This window comes from Amphiprion ocellaris, chromosome 9 (assembly GCF_022539595.1).
Source record: "Amphiprion ocellaris isolate individual 3 ecotype Okinawa chromosome 9, ASM2253959v1, whole genome shotgun sequence".
In the NCBI taxonomy this organism is placed as follows: domain Eukaryota; kingdom Metazoa; phylum Chordata; class Actinopteri; family Pomacentridae; genus Amphiprion; species Amphiprion ocellaris.
In genome coordinates, this window is record NC_072774.1 from 25,600,667 (window position 1) to 25,623,619 (window position 22,953).

The window sequence follows — 22,953 nt, forward strand, 5'->3', positions numbered from 1 at the left end:
TCCAGAACATCTGCTGTTTTGGGTAATCTAGGCATATAAAAGTATTTTTTATTGACAGCGACATAAAGAGAGAATGAATGGGTGGCTCAGTATATTCTCAAAAAATATGATGATGGCTTGAAATTATTTAACATGAAATTGTAAAATATTGTATGCTATATACAGACTGTTGAAAACCTTGACAAAGCTCTTCACAAAAGGCCCGAGTCCATCTTTTTGGTGCTGCTTTCAGTCACTCCATGTACATCTCTGAACCTTGTGCTCTGAACACTGTTGTGCAGCTCAAAGTTTCAATTTTTTGTCAGTCTTTTTATGGGAAATAGATGACCATGAACAAAACCAGGCTTGTTACACCTTTTAGAAAAAAACATCCAGTTTTGTGTCTTCTTTCAGTGTTAGGAAATGTGCAGGGGAGAGATAATACATTCATTGGACATCAAGAGGGACGTCTGTCCCAGATACACTGAATAGATGTGAACATAAACCCAGCCAGCAGACCACACTCATGTACTTGGTCTCTGCCCCTGATGTTTGCTTTTGTCAAATATAAAGGAGAGTTGGGCAGATTGTTGCTGTAGTGTTTGATATTTTATTCTCAGTTATAAAATAGGCTTATCAGTGAAGATCTGTATGGGTGCATTATATATTGTGACTTGTTTTATAGGTACTGCATGTTCTAGGTCCTGGTTATGAAAGAAGTGTCATTGTGTTTTTATTGAATATATAAAAGTAGAAAGTATTTATGAGTAGTATAGTTACATACAGGGTTTACAAGCAAAATATTCACCCTCATTGAAAGTTTTCCCCTTTTTTGGTTTATCTACATTTAATTATGATAAATATAATTTGGCTTTTTTGACAAAAATGTATATAGAAAAAGGCAAAATAATCTCAAAGTGAAAAAAAAAAACATTTCTATAAAATAATGCCATTAAAAATATCAAACCTAAAATAAGTGATTGCACAAGTATTGATCCCCTGTCAGTATTTAGTAGATGCAACTTTCACCTAAATTACAACACTGGGAATTTACAAAAAAGACTTTAAATCAAGACAACAGAACACTCCAAGCAACTCTATGAAAAGACTGTTAAATGGAAGGAATATGGCAATGCATAAAGCTGTCTAGAACAAGAAATCCTCAAAAACTGAGCGACTGTGCAAAAGACGCTAACGAGGGAGGCCACCAAGACACTTATGACTCCTCTGAAGGAGCTAAAAGCTTTAGCAGCAAAAATGAGAGAGAATGTGCATACAACAGCTGTTACCCAGGTTCTTATATATAGATAAATCCTGGACTGTAACCTGATGCTGTCAGCAAGAAAACTGTGACTTGGGAGAAGATGTGTTTTTTAGCAAGACAATTGCCCAAAGCGACCAGTCAAAGCCACACAGAAATGGTTTAAAGACAGCAAGTGAATGTTCTGGAGCGGCTGAGTCAGAGCCCAGACCTCAATCAAATAGAAAATTTGTGACCTGAAAAAAAAAAAGCTGCTCATTCATGATCCCTGTGCAGCCTGATAGTTCAATCAATCAAACTTTATTTATAGAGCACTTTACAACACTCAAGGTGACCAAAGTGCTTTCCAGTTAAAATCAAACAGTAAAATTTGAATAAAAGGAAATTAAAAGAAGGCAACAATAGAACACATGTCAAGAAAATAAAATCAAATAAAATAAGTTAAAATGTCACCACGTTACAGAGTATTAAAAGCCAGTCTGACAAAATAAGTTTTGAGTGGGGCTTTGAAAAGGCCAAAGTCAGTGATGGTGCGCATGTCGGGGGCAGTTTGTTCCAAAGTCTGGGCCCAGCAACTGAAAAGGCTCGATCACCCCAGTGTTTGTACCTGGCCCTAGGGACTTCCAGAAACACCTGATCTGTGGACCTTAATGCCCTGTTAGGGTTTCAGACAGAAAGAAGTTCAGTCAAATAAATACGCGCAAGGCCGTTGAGGGCTTTAAAAACAAAAAAGCAAAATTTTAAAATCAATCCTAAAAGAAACTGGAAGCCAGTGGAGGGAAAAGGGGACTGGGGTGATGTGCTGATGCCATGAAGTGATAGTCAGGAAACGGACTGCCGCATTTTGCACCAACTGGAGGCGGCTCAGGGCCGACTGAGAAACACCAACATAATAGTTTTGCAAAGAAGAATGAAACTGCAGTTGCTAGATGTGCAAGGCTGATTGAGACCAACACAGGCTCAATGCTGCAGTTGTGGCCAAAGGTGCATCTACTAAATACTGACAGGAGCTGAATACTTGTGCAATCAGTGTTTTGGGTTTTATTTTTTTAAGGACATTATTTTGTAGAAATCTGTTTTCACTAATGCGTGAAATACATTTTTTTTTGTGTAAATTCTTGTCAAAACCATGGTATGTCTATGATTTAATGTTGAAAATAATATAAGGGTAAACTTACTATACACTGCCTATAAAGTGTGTGTTTGTGTCTGCAGTTTCTCTGGTTTACTGTTCCAGGATAAAACAAAATAGTTGTCCAATATAAAACAGAGATCCAATGAGCTTTTTTGTTTGTTTGCTTAAAAAAAAAAAAAAAAGTATGTCAGTGCCGTTTACAACTACCCTTGTTAAAGGGCAGTAGATGCCGTAAATATCCGTGAGCTGACACAAACGTGACGCAGGCAGTTTTGTACTTCAGTGTTTAGCTTTGTCTAAGTATTGTTGCTGAAATAAAATGTTTGCTCTTTCTGCAAAGGTCACTGAATTGTGTTGGTGTTGTGATGTAAATCTATTGGGCACATTTTTGTCAGGAAAGAGAGAGCAATGGTTAGTGTGACAATAAGGTCACCATTATGCTGGAGAGAAAGGGCAGAAAGACAAAGACTGGAAGTGAATGGAAAATTGGTGAGAATAAGATAAGGCCTGCAACTGGAATAGGACTGTATATAAAGAGCGAGAGGGAGTGGCTGAAAATCATTTTAAACTGCAATGGGAGAGAACCGTTAAATTGTCCATTTGCTTTAAAGTTGCAAAATATCGAAGTCAAGGTTATCAGGGCTCCAGGGTCTTTATGCATTCATCTGTCATCACTGGGCCACATCCAAGCATAATTGTTCCCCTAATGGAGCTTCCTGGATGGCGCTGCCATGAGTTATGAATGAGATGTCTGAGAAATAAAGGGCACTTTTGAAATGAAAATAAACAAAATAGCCTGAACTCCCCACAGATTGGAATTTGCACTCTGTTGGTACAGCAGAGAGCCTTGCCTGGTATTAGCATTTATCCTTATGTGTCATATTTGTTAACATGATACTTTGCTGTTTTGTATTGTCTGCTTTTATAGTGGGATATTAACTGGAAAAAAAAAAGAGTACAATACAATTGGAGTTTTTGTTGTAATTGTCTTTGGATATCTTTTTTTTAATCTCTCTATTTATAGTATCTGTTTGTTGTGGTAATTTCCCTGAATACAATCCAACATGACTTGTTTGTAAGGATTACTTACACCAGCGGTTCCCAACCTGTTTGGCTTGGAGCCCCCCTATAATCCCCCCCCCCCCCCCCCCCCCCCAAAAAAAAAAAAAACACCCCATAAGTACACTACACAGCATAAGAGGGAAGTTATTGAATTGTATTACTAATAGAAAATTCCCTAAAATTATGAAAAAATAAAATTATATCAAACCAAGAGTTGCACTATGACGAGAAGGAGAGAGTTTATGGCTGCAGTAAATTTGGTGACACTACAGAGCATAAGAGTTAAGTTATTGATTTTTTTTTTTTTTACTATAAAAAAATCCTTAAAATTATGAAAAAACAGTCACTGTTCACTCGTAGCACAGCCGGCTGCTCATAGACACCAATGTTATTTCTGCAGCTCGAAAGACAGCTACTTTTGATTAAACTGGGCTTGTAGTACATTGTCTACCTTACAACGATGGGAAAGAGGGATCGTTTATGTTTTGACAACGTATATTTAATGAGTTATTGATGCCGGAAGTCCGAATTTGTGAATATCTTTCTGACTTTACCAAACTATGCTTTGTTTCCTGACGTCGCCATAATTCGCTGGCTTCATGCTGTCATTTGCGAGCATTTCACTACAAATAACATAATTCTGTCTTGTCCTTTAATAAAACCAAATTTAAGGTAACTCTGGAGGTATAGCCGGAGTTTTTAGGTACTGATGAATCTTCACCCGTTTTGCGTTTTTCAGACACCGTTTCCATCAGTAATTTTGTAACTGCACACAAACTAATGAATCAGGATGAACTAGGAGCCAACCTGAAGAAAGCTTGGAGAGAAGTTGAAAGGTCAAGGAGGTGTGGCCATCGAAGTAGCATAGGATACTGAGCACTGCAGACCAGGAACACACCACAAAAGCTGCAGTCATGAAGATGCTCTGATCCAGTCGTCTAGCCATCACAATCTGGCCTATGTCAAAGTTAATCCAATCTTTACGCTTGCCCATTTTTCCTGCTTCTAACATCAACTTTGAGAACAAAATGTTCATTTTCTGTGTAATATATCTAACCCACTAACAGGTGCCATGATGAAGAGATAATCATTGTTATTCACTTCCCCTGTCAGTGGTCATAATGTTAAGCCTGATCGGTGTATATGCCTCATTATACTCAAATACAGCGTGTTGCTGCATGTTGTTCCAGATATCGGTATCTTTGAGAAAAAGATTCTGTAATATTTTTGACTCAAGTAGTTTCTCTTAAGCCTTGGATCCACTTCAGATAAAGCCAATTCCTCTGCAGGGCTAGGTGACAAAAGCATATCACTGGTTTCTTATTGAGCATGAGAGAACAGTTGTTTGATGGTGTGATAATTGGTTTGAAGTGCATAATTCACTTAAATTGTAACCAGTGTGTATAAAATGCCTTTTTCTGATTCTGCCTCTTTACTTCATATCGATGACTTACTAACAAATAGCTTTGATTGTGGTCTTTCAAATATTCACATTCAGCCTTAAATATTTTTTGATTACTTAACTTTTATCTATTATGTATTTATCTTTAGCTATAGCTTTGTTTTTTTCTTTCTTTCTCTACAGATTTTGGCCAATATCATCATTTTTATGTGTGGCAACATGGCTGGGGCATACCACAAGCATCTGATGGAGCTGGCACTTAAACAAACTTACCAGGACACTTGCAATTGCATCAAGTCCCCAATTAAACTGGAGTTTGAGAAGAGACAGCAGGTAAAGTGGTCAATAAGTGCTTGTTTCCAGAGTGTCTGTGGTAATGCTGGTGGGATGATGGTGATGTTAAATACAGTAATAGGTGTCCAGTTTCAAACATTAGCTCTGATATTATTTGCCAATTGGATTTGCTCATACAGTTTAGTACACTGAGTTGTGAAATGTTAGGCCCTTATTAGAGTTTTTTTTTTTTGCACATTCCAGTTTCTGTCTGAGTATTTTTCTGTTAATGCTTCACTGGTGCATTTGCAGAATTCACCCTTAAACTTGAGGTACAACACTCATCAGCTCTGCATATACGGATTTTGGAAAGGACAGAAATCCAAAAGACGTGTCAGGTTTGCATTTTAGAGAATGTGATGATTGTTAATGTCATCAGTTATTGTGTTCCTGAGCCTACATGTGTTAAATTATCTGTATTAAAAACTTTTCTCTGACTACTGACTGTTTTCAGTTGAATAACAAGATTAGATACAAGAATATCTGCTACTTTATTTTCCTCTACAGCTAATTAGTGCTTTTACACTCTGTGGACTGTCTGTTATGCTCAACACCATCTGCATATAGTACAGTTTGTATTTTTGTATGTGTGATTTCTACATCCACTACAGCAATAAGTTCTTCTTTTCATGACCTTTGTATGCATGTGTGCACCTTTGGGTTTTCTCTACATGCTTTACATAAACAGATTACTTCAATTTTGGTGGTCCCACTTTCAACCAATGAGATCTTAGCAAGGTGTTGATAAAGGCTTAATGATGTGAGAGTCTTGGCTGTAGTTGTTGTTTCACTCCAGCTGTTGTAGTTGTAGCTTTTAGGGAGCTGTTGAGTCAGATGAGGGGGAATCCAGCTGCTGTTGTGAAAGCTCCAGCTTTGGGGTGGAGCTGGTTTTCCCCATGGTGAATTCAGCTAGTGTTGTTAGAAGTGCCACGAGTGAAGATGAAAATGTCTTGGGTGGAGTGTTTCGCAGTAGCCCTGGAGTGCTGCTGCTGCCTGTGACAGATGGTAGTAACTGTGCAGAGACACATTTCTCTCGGGCGCTCAGTGCTCTCATAATATATGCTGTTTGCTGCATGCTTTTATTCAAAGTGCTCTGCAGTACAGCGAGTGCATACATTTTTGGTTTGAGTGGTCCAAACGGGATTATGCGAATTCATCATAAACCCAAATCTCTGGCAGCGCTTTTTTAGCGCCACAATGAATGTCTCTTTCACAAAGAACCTCTGAGCTCCAGCAGCGGTGCAGTGAGATGATCAGTGGTTATTAAGCTGGAGGTGACATTGGCTTAATTTAAGCATTTCTTCTATTTAAAACTTCTCCTCAGCCAAAGAGGGGATAGTTGCTAAGTTCTGAGCAGGTTGATGTTAGAGTAAAACCCACAGTAGTGTTGGGAAAAACATAGAGAAGTGGTTAAGCTACCTGTGACTACGAAAGGAAATAACACAAATGAGGACTGTATTTCACTTCTGCTGGGTGGCAATAAAATGATGTAACAGCAATTGTTTCTTGGTATTGCTAGTATTGAATTGACCTTCACTCAGCACTTGAAGCTTCAATGGTGGCTGATGACATGATGGTGACAGCTTTTTGTATTTGTTGTCTCTATAGATCTGTACTCCTAAATAACATTGACTGAATGCAGTTACACACTCGTGCTGAAAATTTGAAAGATTTTAATTAGCAAGTCACGGTTCCTGGTGATTATAATTTGATAATATAAATAAATCTGTATCTTAAAGATATTTTGTTGCTAAAATCTAAACTGTGGGAAAATTGCATAAGTTCCTATGAGAGCTCTGTATACTCCAAAGCAATTCATCTAATTGTTGTGCATGCTTTTACCTATGTTGTGCGGTATGTGTAATGTTGTAATTAAACCAGCTAATTGAGCCAGAACTTTATCACACATAATTAAGTGGTTGTTAATTAAACATTGCAAACATTACGTGGTGTCCTAAATTAACCCTTGGAGTAGTTATTTCAGATGCGGATTGTTTTGAAGTGTAATTATGGATCTGTTTTTTTCCTTGACTTTCCTGACCATCCCTGTACTAGTACTACTGATTTCTTTGTGTTTCTGCCATTAGGAGCGTCTGCTGTTGTCTCTGCTGCCAGCTCATATCGCCCGTGTGATGAAAGCTGAAATCATCCAGAGACTTAAGGGTCCCAACTTTGGTCAGATTGAGAACACAAATAATTTTCACAACCTCTATGTCCAGAGACACACTAATGTCAGGCATGTAATCTTTATTCAGATTTACTACTTATATGTATAAGTAGCCCTTATCTGTTTCTTATCTTGTAAGTTTTTTCCTGGAAAGTGTATAAAACTCTTAAACTTATGTTTTTTCCATCTCTAGTATACTTTATGCTGATATCGTAGGATTCACGCGACTGGCCAGTGACTGCTCACCTGGAGAGCTTGTTCACATGCTGAACGAGCTGTTTGGCAAATTTGACCAAATTGCCAAGGTAAACATTTTATTATTGGATTATTTTCACTAATTAATACATCCTAACAAGTAACAATTTTGCTTCTTCACTGGAGAATACATAATAGAACTCACATGTGATACCTAGCTAAGCTGTAAGTTACAGCACAACATTTTCAGACCCTTTCAGGTTTTCCACATTTTGTTTTCTTTCAGATGCATCCTGAAATTAATTCAGTTAATTTTTTCTATGATCAATCTACTCACTGTACTCCACATTGACAAAATAAAAAGAGGTTTTTGGAGTTTTTAAAAAAAATAAAAGACTGGACTATCTCGGTCAAAGCACCTTGGGGAATCATCCTACATGCTTCGCACACCATTATTTTGGAAGTTCCCATTCTTCTTGGTAGAATCAATGACGCTCAACAAGGATGGATAGGGAGCACTGGTGCACAGGTTTAGATTGGACTCTGAGAGATCCTCTCCAGGATATCCACAGATAATTACTTAAGCTTTGGGTCATTGTCTTGTTAAAACATTAAACTTTGCCCCATCCTGTGATCCTGAACACTCTGGAAAAGGTTTTTCACAGGTTTTTGTAGATTTTTTTTGCATCCATCTTTCTTTCTACCCTGACCAGTGTCCCATTCCTTGTTTCAAAAAAAGCATGATGCTGCCACCACCATGTTTGACTGTAGGGATGGTATTAATGAGGGGATGCTCCGTGCCTGATTTTCTTCACATATTCCATTGTGACAGTCTGACAGTCGCTCTTTGGCAAGTACAAGCGGCCGTCACGTACCTTTTAGTTAAGCATGGCTTCCATTTTACTTAAAACATTAATGCCTGATTGGTGGAGTGCTACACTGATGGCTGTTGTTCTGGTTGGTCTGTCAAGAAACACTGGATTTTATTCATAGTGATCACTGGATTCTTGATTACCTATTTCATCCCTGATTGCTCAGTTTGGTTGGGTGACCACATCATCCCCACATCTGTGCCTTGATACAGTCCTGTCTCACAGGTCTATGGATAATTCTCTTCGCATCATTGGTTGCTTTTTCCCTGTGACATATACCATCAGCTGTGAGACCTTATGTAGACAGATCTGTGCCTTTTCTAATTATGTTTAATAAATTCAATTAGGAAAAGGTTAACATCAATCAAGTTGTACAAGCATCTCGAGGGCCATTAATTGAAGAGAGATGTTCCAGAGTTCAATTGCAAGTGTCAAACAAAGGTTCTTAATACTTGTGTGTAGATTCATAAGAAAACAATAAAATAAATCCATTTAAGATGAGTCAGAATTAAAGCAAAATGTGGGAAACTTAAGAGTGTCTGAAAACTTTGTGAATGTAATGTATGGTATGTCTCACTCACTGTTACATCTTTAAAGGGTAAAAACTTCCTTACATGCTTAAACATCCTCTCCAGACATGTTGAAAAATAAAAACCAATATTCTGCTTTGAATGATAATGTGTGTCTGAAATGCTGGTTTTACCAAAAGTAACTAAAAAAGATAAAATTTTTTAAAAATGTTTATGCACTTGATTATACATTTTAGAAATGGCATCTGTGCCTCTAGCACATCTTCTCCATTCATGCACAAACACAAACACTGAGAGTTCATTCTCAGTGTAATGCAGACTTCAGGTTTTCTCATCACACCTAATCATTGGACCTTGATTGGCTCCCAAACTAGTTTTAATGTCACACATCCTGCTCACATTTAAACTCCCTAAAGTCAGGTTTTATGTGAGTTGAGGTAAAACTTTCAGGACACGAATGAAAACAGCGTTCCAGTATCATTCATTAAATTTATAATACAGTTTATGTAGCAGATGTCTTAACAAAAAGCTACTTTTCTCCCAGCAGTATTTTTTTTTCTATCAGGTTTTGATATTAACCTTTCAAAATCAAAGAGCACAAGCTTATTTCTAAGCTAAGATGTCCGCTGATGTTCATCATACATGGAAAGACCAATGATAGAAAATACAAATTACAATTTTTCCACTTGCCAAAGTTGATATATCAATAGAGGATACGACAGCAAAGCTCACATGGCGTGTTGAATATGGAGAGGTGATTAAAGTAAATGACATGCCTGTAGTTTCTGTTAATGGGACTTTTACCTAGCCCTGTGTATCAGAGCTAATGTTCCACCTTTTTGTTTGCAGGAAAATGAATGTATGCGAATCAAGATCCTGGGTGACTGTTACTACTGTGTGTCCGGCCTGCCAGAGTCACTGCCAAACCACGCTAAAAACTGCGTGAAAATGGGTCTGGATATGTGTGAGGCCATCAAGTAAGCATCAGTTATCAGATCCAATCCAATAATTAGAAGTTGAAAGTAAGCATTAGCATATATGCATACACACACTTGGTTTACTCTGACAAGGAACAGACTTGAAGTGTTATTGCTGTGGCAGGTTTCCATTTTATTTAGGTAGTTTGGAAAGTGAAGCATTTGTTCTTGTTTTCTTACAAGATAGATGTTATGAGTGATGGTTTTTCAACTTTCAGTTTTAACAACGGCTCATTTTTAATTCATGACAGGAAGGTGCGAGATGCCACAGGGGTCGACATCAACATGCGTGTTGGCGTGCATTCTGGGAATGTGCTGTGTGGAGTTATTGGACTTCAGAAATGGCAATATGATGTCTGGTCACATGATGTCACGCTGGCCAATCATATGGAGGCAGGAGGGGTACCAGGGTGAGTTGAGAGGAAATAAAACAGAAATACAGAGAATCTATGTAATACCCTTCATATCAAATTATATCTACAGCAGTTTTCTCTGGTTGGTTACCCCCTAACCTCAATAAAGGATCCCAGAAGAATATCTAAAAGCTAGTAATAGAACAAAAAATTCATAGTTTCATTAATCTTTTATACAGCAGAGAAAATAAGACATAAACATACATTTTCCTTTTAATTGAAGTGTCTAATTGGCCACATTTCTTACTGTAGCACGTAAATCAAATAAAGGCTACATACTGTCAACAAGAAAATATTGCAAAATAAGTTTATAAAAGTCCACTAAGACAAGTGCACCTATTCAGGAAGAAATAAAATAACCAATTAAGCCAGCTGTGCAATTCAGCTTTAGAACTGCATAAAGTAACACAACTTCTTTCTCTTTTTGTCAGCACTGAGTTTGCAGCTATTTAGTTTGACAAAACTTTATTGGGATTATGGAACGTAATTTTGATCCTTGGTATGTCATGTACATATAGAAGAATTGACAATAAAGCTGACTTTGACAGACAAAACTGACCAATGTTTGCTCAGATTTTGAGGCTATCCAACTAGTATGCTCAGAGTAGTGGACAACAAACTGGTGCACTACCAAAATACTCCAGTTTGTTCTCAGACATTTTCAATTCAAGAGCAAAAATATATTGATGTCTACAAACGTTTGATAGTAATTGTTTGACTCTGAGGGATGTGCCAATGAAATCTCAGCCTGCAAAGTTATTACTCATGCTATTACTATGAAAGCCGTGTCCCAAACATTACCAAGGCGTTCCAACAAGATCTACTGTTTATAATAAATAATATTAATACAGTAAATAACTGTTCATTACCAGGAGAGTCCACATCACCTCAGTGACACTGGAGCACTTGAATGGTGCCTATAAGGTGGAAGAAGGAGAAGGACAAGAAAGAGATCCCTATCTGAAGGAACATGGAGTCATCACCTATTTGGTCATCAACCCAAAGGTACAACTGTTACATTCAGTAAACAAAATACTGGACGTTGAAGGAAATATGAGAAAATGACAGTACTTCCATGTTTGTCCAGGTGGAGCGTCGGAGCCCACAGCATCATTACCGACCCAGACACACTCTGGATGGAGCGAAGATGAGAGCCTCAGTGAGGATGACCCGCTACCTGGAGTCGTGGGGAGCAGCCAAGCCCTTTGCCAACCTGCACCACAGAGACAGCATGACTAATGAGAACGGCAAGATCAACACTGCTGTGAGTAATTGTTTTCCACACATATGTTATCATTTACGTGATGGGAAGTTCGTCTGCTAAGCGTCTCGTCTGTCTGTAGGATGTGCCAATGGGCCAGTATCACTTCCGGAGGAGATCAGAAAGGCAAGCAGCTCATTTTACAGCTTCAGCACAATTTTCTTTGACAGGATTATCCTCTTCTCTTTCCATTACAGAGTCAGCGATAAGATGTTTAATACAACCAGATTTTAGCTGGAGGCTTTGATATGTGTGACTAATACTGTGTGAACTTAAAAGATTTTTGGCCTCCTTTACTTTTTTGTTACTTATTAAAGGACAAAGTCTCAGAAGAAACGATTTGAAGAGGAACTCAACGAGAGGATGATCAGGACCATTGATGGAATAAACGCACAAAAGTAAGAAGAGGTCATATTTCTATTTTTGATATGTTTGGCAAAGAAGAAGAATATGTAGAAAACTCATCCCAGTACCGATAAGATGCTGATTTCTAATATTGCACCTAATTAAACATGGCAATGTTCAAACTAAGTATGGCAAATATTATTTTATTATCATGGATTTTATATTGAATGCTTGCCTCTTCATATACTAGTTGAACCTTCTGCTTAAACTTTAATCAAAACCTTATATTTAAATAGTGCTGGTATTCTCCTTTTTTTTCTGGTCTAAAACAATGTCTTTACTCTTCCAGACAGTGGCTCAAGTCCGAGGACATCCAGAGAATATCGTTATTCTTTCACAACAAATCCTTAGAAAAGGAGGTATGAGGCTGCACAAAGAAACTGTCTCTATTCAGTCCTCTGTGGATATATTTTTGTAGGTCTTTCAACGAGAATAACAGAACATATTTCCACAGAACATATTTTTTACTGCGTACACTTCTGCCTACACTTATCTTGTAAATAGCAGAGACTTGTGATGTCTGAGTGTGCAGTTAAGAAGCTTTTGAAGTAGCTTTAATATCAGTTTTAAAAGCCTTTTGTTGCCTCCTAACCTCCTTCTTTTTCTTTTTAGTACAGAGCAACAACCTTGCCGGCCTTCAAATACTACGTCACCTGCGCCTGTCTGATCTTTTTCTGCATTTTTATTGTGCAGATTCTCGTCCTGCCAAAGTATGTGATTTCTTTCAATTGATCTAGTCCAGGAATAAAACTGTTACCTTTTTTTTTTTTTGCGTGAAACAACAGCATGTGAATTTATACCTTTGCATTATGCAGTGCATTACTAAACTAAACTTGTCTCAAATCACGGTGGCTCTGTTGCACATGTCTTAATCATACGTGGATTTTTCTGTAGGACAACTGTTTTGGGAATATCCTTTGGAATGGCTTTTCTTGTTCTCTCCTTGACCCTCTTCATATGTTTCATTGGACACTTCCTGGTGAGTCGTGTTAAATTACAGCAAACATTGTGTTATATTTAAACCTGTATTTAAAAGGTCCACTCTAATGGAGCTCTTGTGTCCTTAATGTTAATCCTAACGTGATACCAACAGCACATGAGTGATCTAAGTGTCCCTCTGGTCAGCTTACCGGTCCATTAAGTGACCCTCAGGTTAACACTAGTGCCTCTCTGGTGTGACCTCCGGACTAAAATTGGTCCTTAAACTGTAACTTGGGGGTCCTGTACACACCAGTGCTGTGAATCTTAATCTCTGTAGTGGCATAATTTATTTCTACACCATACAAACAGATAATTATGCAGCAGGACTTGGTGATGATTGGGTTTACATATCATATTGGCATCTCTGAAACATTTAATTAGGGTTAGTGTCCTTAAAATAGCCTGAACAGTCATATTGCTAGTAGTGCTTTTACATGTCCTTTGGAAAGAGCATTCAGTCATTTTAGTAGCTACTATCAGTGCAGTCACATCCAAACTCTGGAAAATGGTGTAAGATTACAAACACAACTCCAGCTGTCTTCTGTGATTCCCTCTGTCGCAAAAATAATACAAGACCCAAAAAGGAAAAGAGAATGAAAAGAAAAGAAATGACTATTAAAACATTAAAGGTACTATAAAATTCCATAAGCCGGAGGCGTATACAACCCATTCTACTGATCTTTCATTCTTTGCAAGTGAGAATCTGCTGCTTGGCTCTTTATTCTGCTCCCTGTGGGTGATTCCTAAAACTCAAAAACAAAATACAATACTCAATAGCTGAAGCTGAGAAGCCTCCTGCTGACTTTTGTCAATGCTGTTTGGCATTGCTGGGTCTTTGCTTTCGTGCATGTTGTGTTATGTATTATTTTCTCTTTGTGGAATTTGTAGACTCACATAAAAGCATATTCTCTGGGCTTGTGTGTAGTAATTCTGAATGAACTTGGAGTTATTCTTTCCTTTTTAAAGAGAAACATTTGGCTCCATAATTTTGCACATTCAGACTCTTTGTCTCAGTCTCATGTCACAAGTGGAGCTCATCAATAAAATGATTCCCTTATCTCCAATGTAGCATTTGAAGATGAGCTATCTATTCAAATGATATATCAACTATCCAGTTTGACTCAAAGCTTTGATTTTTTTTTGTTTTTAAATAAGGGCTGTATCTTTAATATTAATCATATGGCACCTGTTTGAATAGGACACTGCTGGCTGAAAATGGTACGATTTGAAATTCAATTAATAGTCTTTCACACACATTTTTTTTCCTCCTCATTTGGAAGTGTTTGAAATTTTGACAGCTGTAAGCAGCCAAGCAGTTGTGCTGCATGTTTTCCAGCCCCAGTCACATAATACCGGCATGGATCTACACAGAAAATGTAACACTTTTCAGAAGAAGGAATGCTAGCAGTACCTTGGAACGATCACATATAGTTGTTAAGAAAAGAACTCGCTTCTTCAGAATAAGATAAGAACAGGAAACCAAAAAGTTACACAAGGTTGCTTCAGATGTTGCTGATTCTATCCAGACGTGTGAAGAGAAAGAAAGAGCTTTGGAACTCTCTTCTGACATTGTTTCTTCTTTATTAAAGTTAAAAACAAATCAGGTCGTCTGCTCTGTGTTCAACTTGGACACTCAGTTGTTGAAATGTGAATTAAGAGCTTTATAAAGATTAGTTACTTGAACTGATTTGTATCTTCTATTGTTACCTTGAATGTTCAACCTCACATCTTTCACCCAAATCAGTGGTGGCAGTTTCTGTTTGCATTTTGATTCACATTTCAATGTTTAATGTAAGTCCTATACATTATTTTTTAACTGATGCTCTAGAGAAAAATATGAAAAGTTTCATGCAAATGCTTTGTTTTCAGAACAAAATAAGATGTTTACTAGTAGCTCTACAATTTCCAGTGTTCCTTCTGGTACACAATACAGCCTGCTAGCTGTTGTATGTTGTGTTATAATGAACATCCCTGAGCTACTCAAATGTCACATCCACTCAGCCATAGCGATGCTTAGATACTGCTCTGAGATGATCAAGAAAATGGTTTTCACTCTCATTGTTTCCTATGAAACACATTGAGCTGAAGGCAGTGCTGCAAACAGGAAAACCAGCTGATGGCAGCTGACCTTGCTATGATTTTCCGAGGTGCTACAAGATGTGATACTTGCATCAATAGACACCCAGTAATATTATAGAGCATATAAAAATATTAAAATGATATTGGCTATATTGTGCAGTAATTGAGCAATATTATTTATCTCGTTGAAACAGGAGGCGGAAACTCACTGACAACCTCTTTGCAGTTTGCCTTGATTCTAATGAAAGCGCAAATGGAAATAATTTTTGCATTCAAATCAAAGAGTTTCTTAATAACTATGTTTACTGAATTCTTGCATACATATATAAATGATAGTCACTTGTCATGGTGGTTTTGTTGTCGTTATTGCAAGCATTTTGAAATATAATGCAGCATACCGTAAATTTATATAACTGTTTGGCTCTTGAACTTGTTGATTGTCACTGTTGAGGCAATTAGAGGTTATCAGTAACATATGTTTCATTGTGCCAACTTGTTATGTAGCGTTTAATTAATTCCACAGTTATTTTTTCTTACCAAAAAGAATGAATGTAGTAGTGTGCATCTGTCTGCTTATATGCATATATGTCAATTTTACTTATTTTACATCGCTCACATGCGTTTCCTCTGCTTTTTCAGAGCGTGATGTTTTCAACCTTCTTTCTCAGCTCTCAAGTCCTCCTGCAGATTCATACATTCTTATTTGTGTGTTGTTGTTGTGTGTATTTGTGCCTGCAGCACTGCAGTAAAAGCGCCTCCTCTTCTTGGACGTGGCTGCTGAGGTCATCAGTCATTATTGCCAACAAACCATGGCCCCGCATCACTCTCACCATGACAACCACAGCTCTAATACTAATAATGGCAGTCTTCAACATGGTAAGCTTTTATGTGCAGGTAGTGCACTAAGAAAGGGGTAGCATCTGTTAGGTTCACAAGGAATATAATCCTTTAGAGACCACTCCTGTAATTTGTAAGTGCAGTGTAATTCGAGTGTAGTGGAATGCAACATAATGTCATGTAACCAAATAAATACATCTGCTTCTAGTGATATAAATGAATAGGAATCAGGGATATTCATATTTTTTGCAAAAGCATAATCATATTCTTGAAACAATCTTAGAATATGTCTCAGAGAGTTTTCTTAATATAAAATAATCTCTTTTTTCTTACTGCAAAAGATGATGCTTTGCCCCAGTAGTAAATATGACTCATTCATCATAGTCAGAAGCTGCAAAAGCACAAACATGTTAATGTTGTATTTATTAGTCTGCTTTCCATTGAAGCATATTGGCTATTTCAGCACACAATCAGCCACAGAGCATTTTAGTCCCGGTATTATTCTCTTTTGTCATGCACCCGGCAGTTGACTCTTTGAAACATAAAGATTGTCGTTTCCCTGCATTGCCAAAAAATGGCAATGCGGTGTACATGTTTGATAAAAAAATATTGTATATAACATTTTTGTTGTTATTTTGCTTCTCTCTATTAATATTCAGATTTATCTGGTTGAGGTTTATTCCTGTAGAGAAAAAAGAAAAAATACACAAAGGCTCAGATAAAGGTGGAATAGTAGCCTGAGGCTTGAGAGGAAGCTGCGTGATAAAGCACGGTGTAAAGACCCTGGTTTAGATCTTCACACAAATCGATTCCAGAGATTATAATCGTGTTTTGCGACTGACGTGGGTCAGTCGCTCAGGGCGGATGAACCAAATTAGCTTGGCTTTGCTCAGTGGGGCAGCCAATCCTCATCTTATCCTGCAGGTTCACTTTAAAGGACATTATTGAATGGTTGTCACTATTGCCCTCTTATCTAACAAGATTCTATTTTCCTGCTGCAAGTCGAATGCAGACTAGTCCATCTTTTCACATGCTGACGTGGAAAGCAAGAAAACGCAGAGACAGTGTCTTTATAATATTCATGAGAATTCTGTGGTTTGTTTTCTGTGGATAAATGGATTTTTTTTTCACACTTCTCATGACGCAAACCTTAAATTTCTTTAAACTTTGTTTTTCCTTCCAGTTCTTTTTGGAAGACAATGTGTTGCCTTTAGTTCCTGTTTACAATTCCTCCAATGAAACACTGTTTTACACAAATGGGCCCTTCACTGGCAAAAACTATTTCTACCTTCCTGTAAGTGAAGACAAACATCATTATAATCATGATTCCTTATAAACTAATTACTGTCTGTGTTTTTTAACTTTAAAATGAATCAATCTGTCTATTTTCTGTCTAGTATTTAATCTACAGCTGCATCCTGGGCCTGATTTCTTGCTCAGTTTTCCTGAGGATAAACTACGAACTGAAGATGATCATCATGTTAACAGCGGTGGTCGTCTACAATGTCATTATTCTACAAACGCATGCCTCTCTGCTGGATGAATACAGCAGAGAGGTTCTGTACAAGACGGAAAGCTTAGATAGGTAAGTGCACAGTGAGAAGGGAGAATGGGAGGGGTATAAAGTGAGTCGGTCCTTACTGAATTTGCCCTACTGTGGAAACTAATGCGGGGTTCTAGTGAATGAAGATTTGAAGAGACTCAAACAGTGGCCAAGAACTTCCACTGCTTGTTACAAAACCAACTCCTTGCTGGCCTGACTGTAAGGTGTAATCTAGTCATTGTAGTTCAAGACAGTTCTTTGAAATGCAAGATTTGTTCTAGAGGCTTGTAATATAAAAGGCTGCAATGGTAGCTCTGCAAAAACTTATTTCTGCCTACTTAGCTGGATTAAACACGTCATCTCTACTTTCACAATGCACAAATTGAAACTGTACTATGGAAAATTTATACTTCACTCCTTGGAAAAAAATACATGAAGGTTTGATTGTGATGCTTTGATTACTTAATTACAACCAATGTACTAGATGAAAATTAGAGGTCATATAGGTTATTTAATCTTAGAGGTAAAACACACAGACTGAAACGTGCATTACTTACCTAATCAGTGCTTTGTGACTATAGCCACTATTTAACAACCTGATACATCAAAGATAAGTTAAATGTTATACTGACTAATAATGATAATACTTGTGGGGTAAATATGCAATAAATGTAAGCCATTGAGTACTGCTTGGTTTGGGGGATTTTGTGTGACTAAACATAACTAGTTTGTACAGTTAATACAGAAATTAATAGACTTTGCCTGATCCTCCTAACATGGTGCTTCATCATATAATTTTTCAGGGCTCTCATTTGTACCTTAAATAGAAAGAGGTCATTATACTCTTAGTTTTTATCAAATACTAGAAAACCACAATAAAATCTGAATACATACTAAGCAAACACTTGAGTCTTCATCAGTAAATAGGCAGCATAAATACAGCATTTGGTCAGTAATCAAGTACAATTTGCCAACTCTCACCTATAATTTAAATAAGAAATAGTTCCTATATGTACCTCACACTTTGTCATTCACCCACATTTATCAAACTGTTCTCTCCTTCTTAATGAATTCCCTTCATTTTATAGTCCACATTCTCACAGCCTTTTCTGTTCCCAACAGGTCGGGAAATTGGCTGCTTAATAAGGATGAATAGTATAATGAGCAAATAGGGAATGAAACCAGCTATTTTGAGTAAGTGTAAGAGAGAAGCCGTGAACATGGACTTGTTATACATTATAAGCCATGTGGAGGAAAGTAAGGCCAAACAGTGACACATGCTTGATAGGAAGCTGTCGTCGGGGCCTTTTTTAGCTAACACGGTTCATGGTTTCATCAAGTGATTTGACAGTGATGTACCATGGACAGGCGGTCTGCAAGAAAGCTACTGTGGGGAGGTTTTATGAACCAAGATGTGGGTGTAAAGCTGGAATTTTGATGTCATATAAAGTTGCCTTACATTTCTTCATATTAGCCTTAGTTATTACCACAACCACTCGTTTTTCCTTTATTACAAAATGGACTACTCTGTGTCAGTGTATGGTTGATGCTCACAGATACCAAAGTGGATTACATTGTCTCAAATTTCTACACTTTAGTACAATGTACTATAAATGAAGTGTATAGCTTATCTGTGATATTTACTGGAAAGGAAATTATTAGTCTTGGTACTTTATTGCAAGTAAATCCTGTGGTCAAATTAATTTATCATATTATGTAGCACACTTGGAGGTAGTCCTACATTTTGGAAAATATGTATGTTTTTTTTGTTTGGTTTTTTTGTGCATACAAAAAAGCCATGGACATTTTTGTTTGTTTTCTTTCATCATAAACACTACAAATAAGTGAACCTTTGTCCTGAATCATCTAAAAACAAAATAAGCTGCTTTCCAGTAGCAGCCTCTTAAATCCCTTTTGCATCCTCTTAGCTAGCAATCTAATCACTGCTATGTCCAGAACCACCACAGTTTTTGTGACTGTGGAATTCCATCATCACTGTGCAAACCTGGCATCCCTGTTATCAGGATGAAACCGAATGAGATGCTGCATGCTGTTATTGCACTCAGAACAAACAGCTCCTGAACCAAAGTCCTCTTTAAGCTAAATGTCTCATTTTTCCATCTCGGTGTCTGCACATTTGTGTGAGTGCGTGTAGCTTGTAGGATGATGTGATGTTACTACTACAATGGTTAGAGGGAAAACGCATGCTTGTTTCCCGCCTGGTTTCCATTCTCTTGCTTCAAGCTGCTCACTGCTCACTAACCTCGGCGGTGAGGAGACAAGCAGCCCTGTGGCAGGCCTCCCCATGGGTGCAGAATAATTTTGGTCATTGATTTTGAAGCTGCAGTAGTCCCCAGAGTTTGTTTATGGTCCACCTTCCCTGCTGCCTTGTGAGTGATAGGGACTGTGCACTTGTTGAAGCACTCTTAAAACCCCTCTACATGCATATTCACTCTTACCTACAGTCTACAATATCTGGCCTTACATTCAGTGGAGGTCTGGTGATGATGTGGTGTCTGGTGACAGGAGGAAGGAAGAATAAACCAGCAGCTCCTACTTAGAGCCCTGGATGTGACTAGCACAGGTTATATAGTCGCCTGCTGCTCAAGTTGAGTGGTAGTTGCTTTTGGAAGACTCCCATGCGACTGGGAGGAACCTATTCAGGATTGCATTGTTTACCTTGAAAGGGGAAGAACTTGATAAAGGTTGCCTAAAATTTTCCTGCTCTACCATCTCCTGGATAGGTTACTGCATTCCATCCTGTTAACACAAAGAGAAAATGATGCTTTTCAATCTGGCAATATGAAATGTCAGGAGTCTCCTGGATGGCAAAGGCAATAGACTTACTGAAGGACTGCTCTGATTATTGAGGAACATCACTGGTCTTAGAGAGACAGACCTCCAAAGTTAAGGCTCTCGGAAGAAAGAGGAAGGATTGTACACCTTCCGGAAAGGCTGCCATCCAGGTAACATCAGTGTGGCATGTGACCGGATGTCAAGAACAGCCTTCTACCCAGTCTCACTGCAATGCCCATTGGACTAAGAGGCTGATGACCCTCAATAATCCGCTAGCAAAGGCAAGCTATGCTACTAAGTGCATATTCACCAGTACTGCCATCAGACAAGTGTGAAAGAGAGTTTCTAACAGTCACCACATGACACTATTCATTTTATCCCTCGGAATTACAGGATTTGGGGTTGGAAGACACAGTGATATATGAGTAATGGGTAGGCCTCGCATTGGGCAGATTAGCGCGAATTTAGTAATGGCTACTAAATTTTTGCAAAAAGTTACCCATGAGAGGTGCAGAATGCTCAAGAGATTACTACTTAAATATGACTGAGCTCCACATTCACGTCCCCCATAGCATCTCTGGAAATCTACTGAAAAGTAGATGAATTGTGCTAAGTTCAAATTAGTCCCAACAAGGAGCTAGTTCCATCAGTCTGTAGGTACAAAGGTCCCAGAGTTTAGGATCATTCTGTGCTCAGATACCACCATGGCCCTCCTCCATTAGCTTGATGCTACACAAAGCTGTTGTCAACTTCACAGGCCTTGGTTCCATGAGAAAACCATCTGGGACCATGCACAGAGCACACAGGGTGACTCTCAACTGTCCTGCACCTACAACATTTCAGCAGCAGTAGCAAACAGCAATATGAACACACAAAACACTTGGAGGATGAACAAAGCTCTTGAAATCCAATCATGTGCTGACAGAAGAGGTTTGCACAAAGTACCTACAGTAGATCTGGGTAAGGTGGACTGAATGTTGTGAATTCCTCGTCAGCCGACACTTAGTGACTGATCGCTTGATCCTTGAAGAGCTCGCAGGATGCTATGATTTTAGATTATGTATTATACTAGTAGGACACTCTCCATGGCATCATTTCATCAAGACTGCCACTGCGGCTCTGATTAATGACAATATGGTTTTTGGAATAAACCGGAATACAATTTGTTTTCACCTTTTAAAGAGTGAGGTGGCTAAATAGGGTGTCCAACAGTATCTAAATAAGGCAGGGCAACCAACCAAAATACCAACATACTGAAGATAATTTTGCTCTGCACTGCATCCTGGAACTGAGAAGCAAAGTGAAACCATAGAGAAGATACCATGAACAAAGAAATGCAGAAGCTCCTATGGGGATGGTGAATAATGGAATAAGGCTTTGAAAATCCTGACAGCATCCATAGTGGTTTTACTGGAAAATGTGGGTTTTTTTTGTGATTTATAGCTGGAAGCTCTACTTGCCAATAAAACCCTCTCAAAAAAATTCTTGGTGCCCTCAGGATCCATCACTAATTCACTGTGAGAAGGCAAATGCCAAACAATGTTACTAGATGACATTGAAATAGCATAATGTGATCCCTACTGCGAAGTCAAGAAATGTCACATGGCTTTGGCCACCTGTCATACAAAATGGGGAATTGCGAGGTATTAAACTGACAAACTGAAAAGCTTTGGCCATTTCTGTAGTTGCTACACTCGTAGCTATTACCTTTTACGTTAGGGGGAAAAAATACAGTTTCTGTGTGTTTCCATCTCTGATTTGTCTTCAAATCAACCCACAGTCTGTTTTCAAACATTGGCATTGCTTCTGTGTAGAGAATTGATTAGATGAACCAAGCGAGTGCAGAACTTGCATGCTGTTTTCTGAGTTGTCGGCTGAGCTCTGCCCTAGATAAGAGTAAAAGTCCATTAATATGCAAAATATGCTTGCTTAAATTAGGATGCAAGAGTCCTGCATGAGTCTTATCACACAACCAGAACTTGATTAGGGAAGGCCACACTTCGCTGCTATACAGAAAAATCAGTTTCATTGTTGATTTTAATTACTTAATTAGAAGATTTTTAATCTTTTTGTCAACATCAGCTCTTGCATAGTATGTTTTGGGCTTTGAGTGTGTAAGTCTGTGTGAGCATTCACAGTACAATACATAGACACACAATGACTGTAGTCTGAATTGTTGCCCAATTCTGGCCTCAGCGGGAGTCCTATTTTAGGGTTCTGGTTGTGGAAACACTGGCGCTTTAGGTATGTTTACAGTGCGGAGTCTTTTTCAGATCATGAATACTTGCTTATTACTTCTTGAAAGATGTTCCTAGTGAACGCATCCTGCCAGCAAAGCTCAGCCACACAAATTGTAAACAAGCTCTTGTCACAGCAAAGCAGAAGTGACAGTCTGAGCTGAGTGACAGCTTGGAATAAAATGGTCTGCTAACCAATCATGTGACACATGTCCGTACTGATTGCAATCTGAATTTTAATTAAATGTTCTTACTCTCATGTCAGTCTTTTACTTTTTCTCCCCTTTATTGCTTTTAACTTTTTAGTTTTCTCACTATTTATCTGTCTTTATCTTTTTCTTATCTTACACATTCTTGTCTTTTCTACTCTGCCCTTCAAGACCAGGAGTTCTCAAAGACCTGAAGACTATGGGCTCTATCTCCCTCTTTATCTTCTTCATCACTCTGCTTGTGCTTGCCAGACAGGTAAGTCTACGCTGTAATAGTTT

General features: G+C 38.1%; 1 protein-coding gene across 1 annotated transcript in view; it reads left to right on the plus strand.

Moving 5' to 3' along the window:
- adcy2a (adenylate cyclase 2a) overlaps window positions 1–22,953 on the plus strand; it is a 68,029-nt gene that overhangs the window by 33,600 nt on the left and 11,476 nt on the right. Inside the window, exons 5-20 of the mRNA XM_023277568.2 lie at window positions 5,023–5,172; window positions 7,260–7,408; window positions 7,533–7,644; window positions 9,786–9,913; window positions 10,165–10,323; window positions 11,199–11,331; window positions 11,414–11,590; window positions 11,670–11,713; window positions 11,905–11,985; window positions 12,282–12,351; window positions 12,605–12,702; window positions 12,887–12,971; window positions 15,791–15,928; window positions 17,073–17,183; window positions 17,287–17,474; window positions 22,846–22,930. Of these exons, the coding sequence (XP_023133336.1) occupies window positions 5,023–5,172; window positions 7,260–7,408; window positions 7,533–7,644; window positions 9,786–9,913; window positions 10,165–10,323; window positions 11,199–11,331; window positions 11,414–11,590; window positions 11,670–11,713; window positions 11,905–11,985; window positions 12,282–12,351; window positions 12,605–12,702; window positions 12,887–12,971; window positions 15,791–15,928; window positions 17,073–17,183; window positions 17,287–17,474; window positions 22,846–22,930 (1,908 nt within the window). The remainder of the gene's footprint in view (window positions 1–5,022; window positions 5,173–7,259; window positions 7,409–7,532; window positions 7,645–9,785; window positions 9,914–10,164; window positions 10,324–11,198; window positions 11,332–11,413; window positions 11,591–11,669; window positions 11,714–11,904; window positions 11,986–12,281; window positions 12,352–12,604; window positions 12,703–12,886; window positions 12,972–15,790; window positions 15,929–17,072; window positions 17,184–17,286; window positions 17,475–22,845; window positions 22,931–22,953) is intronic.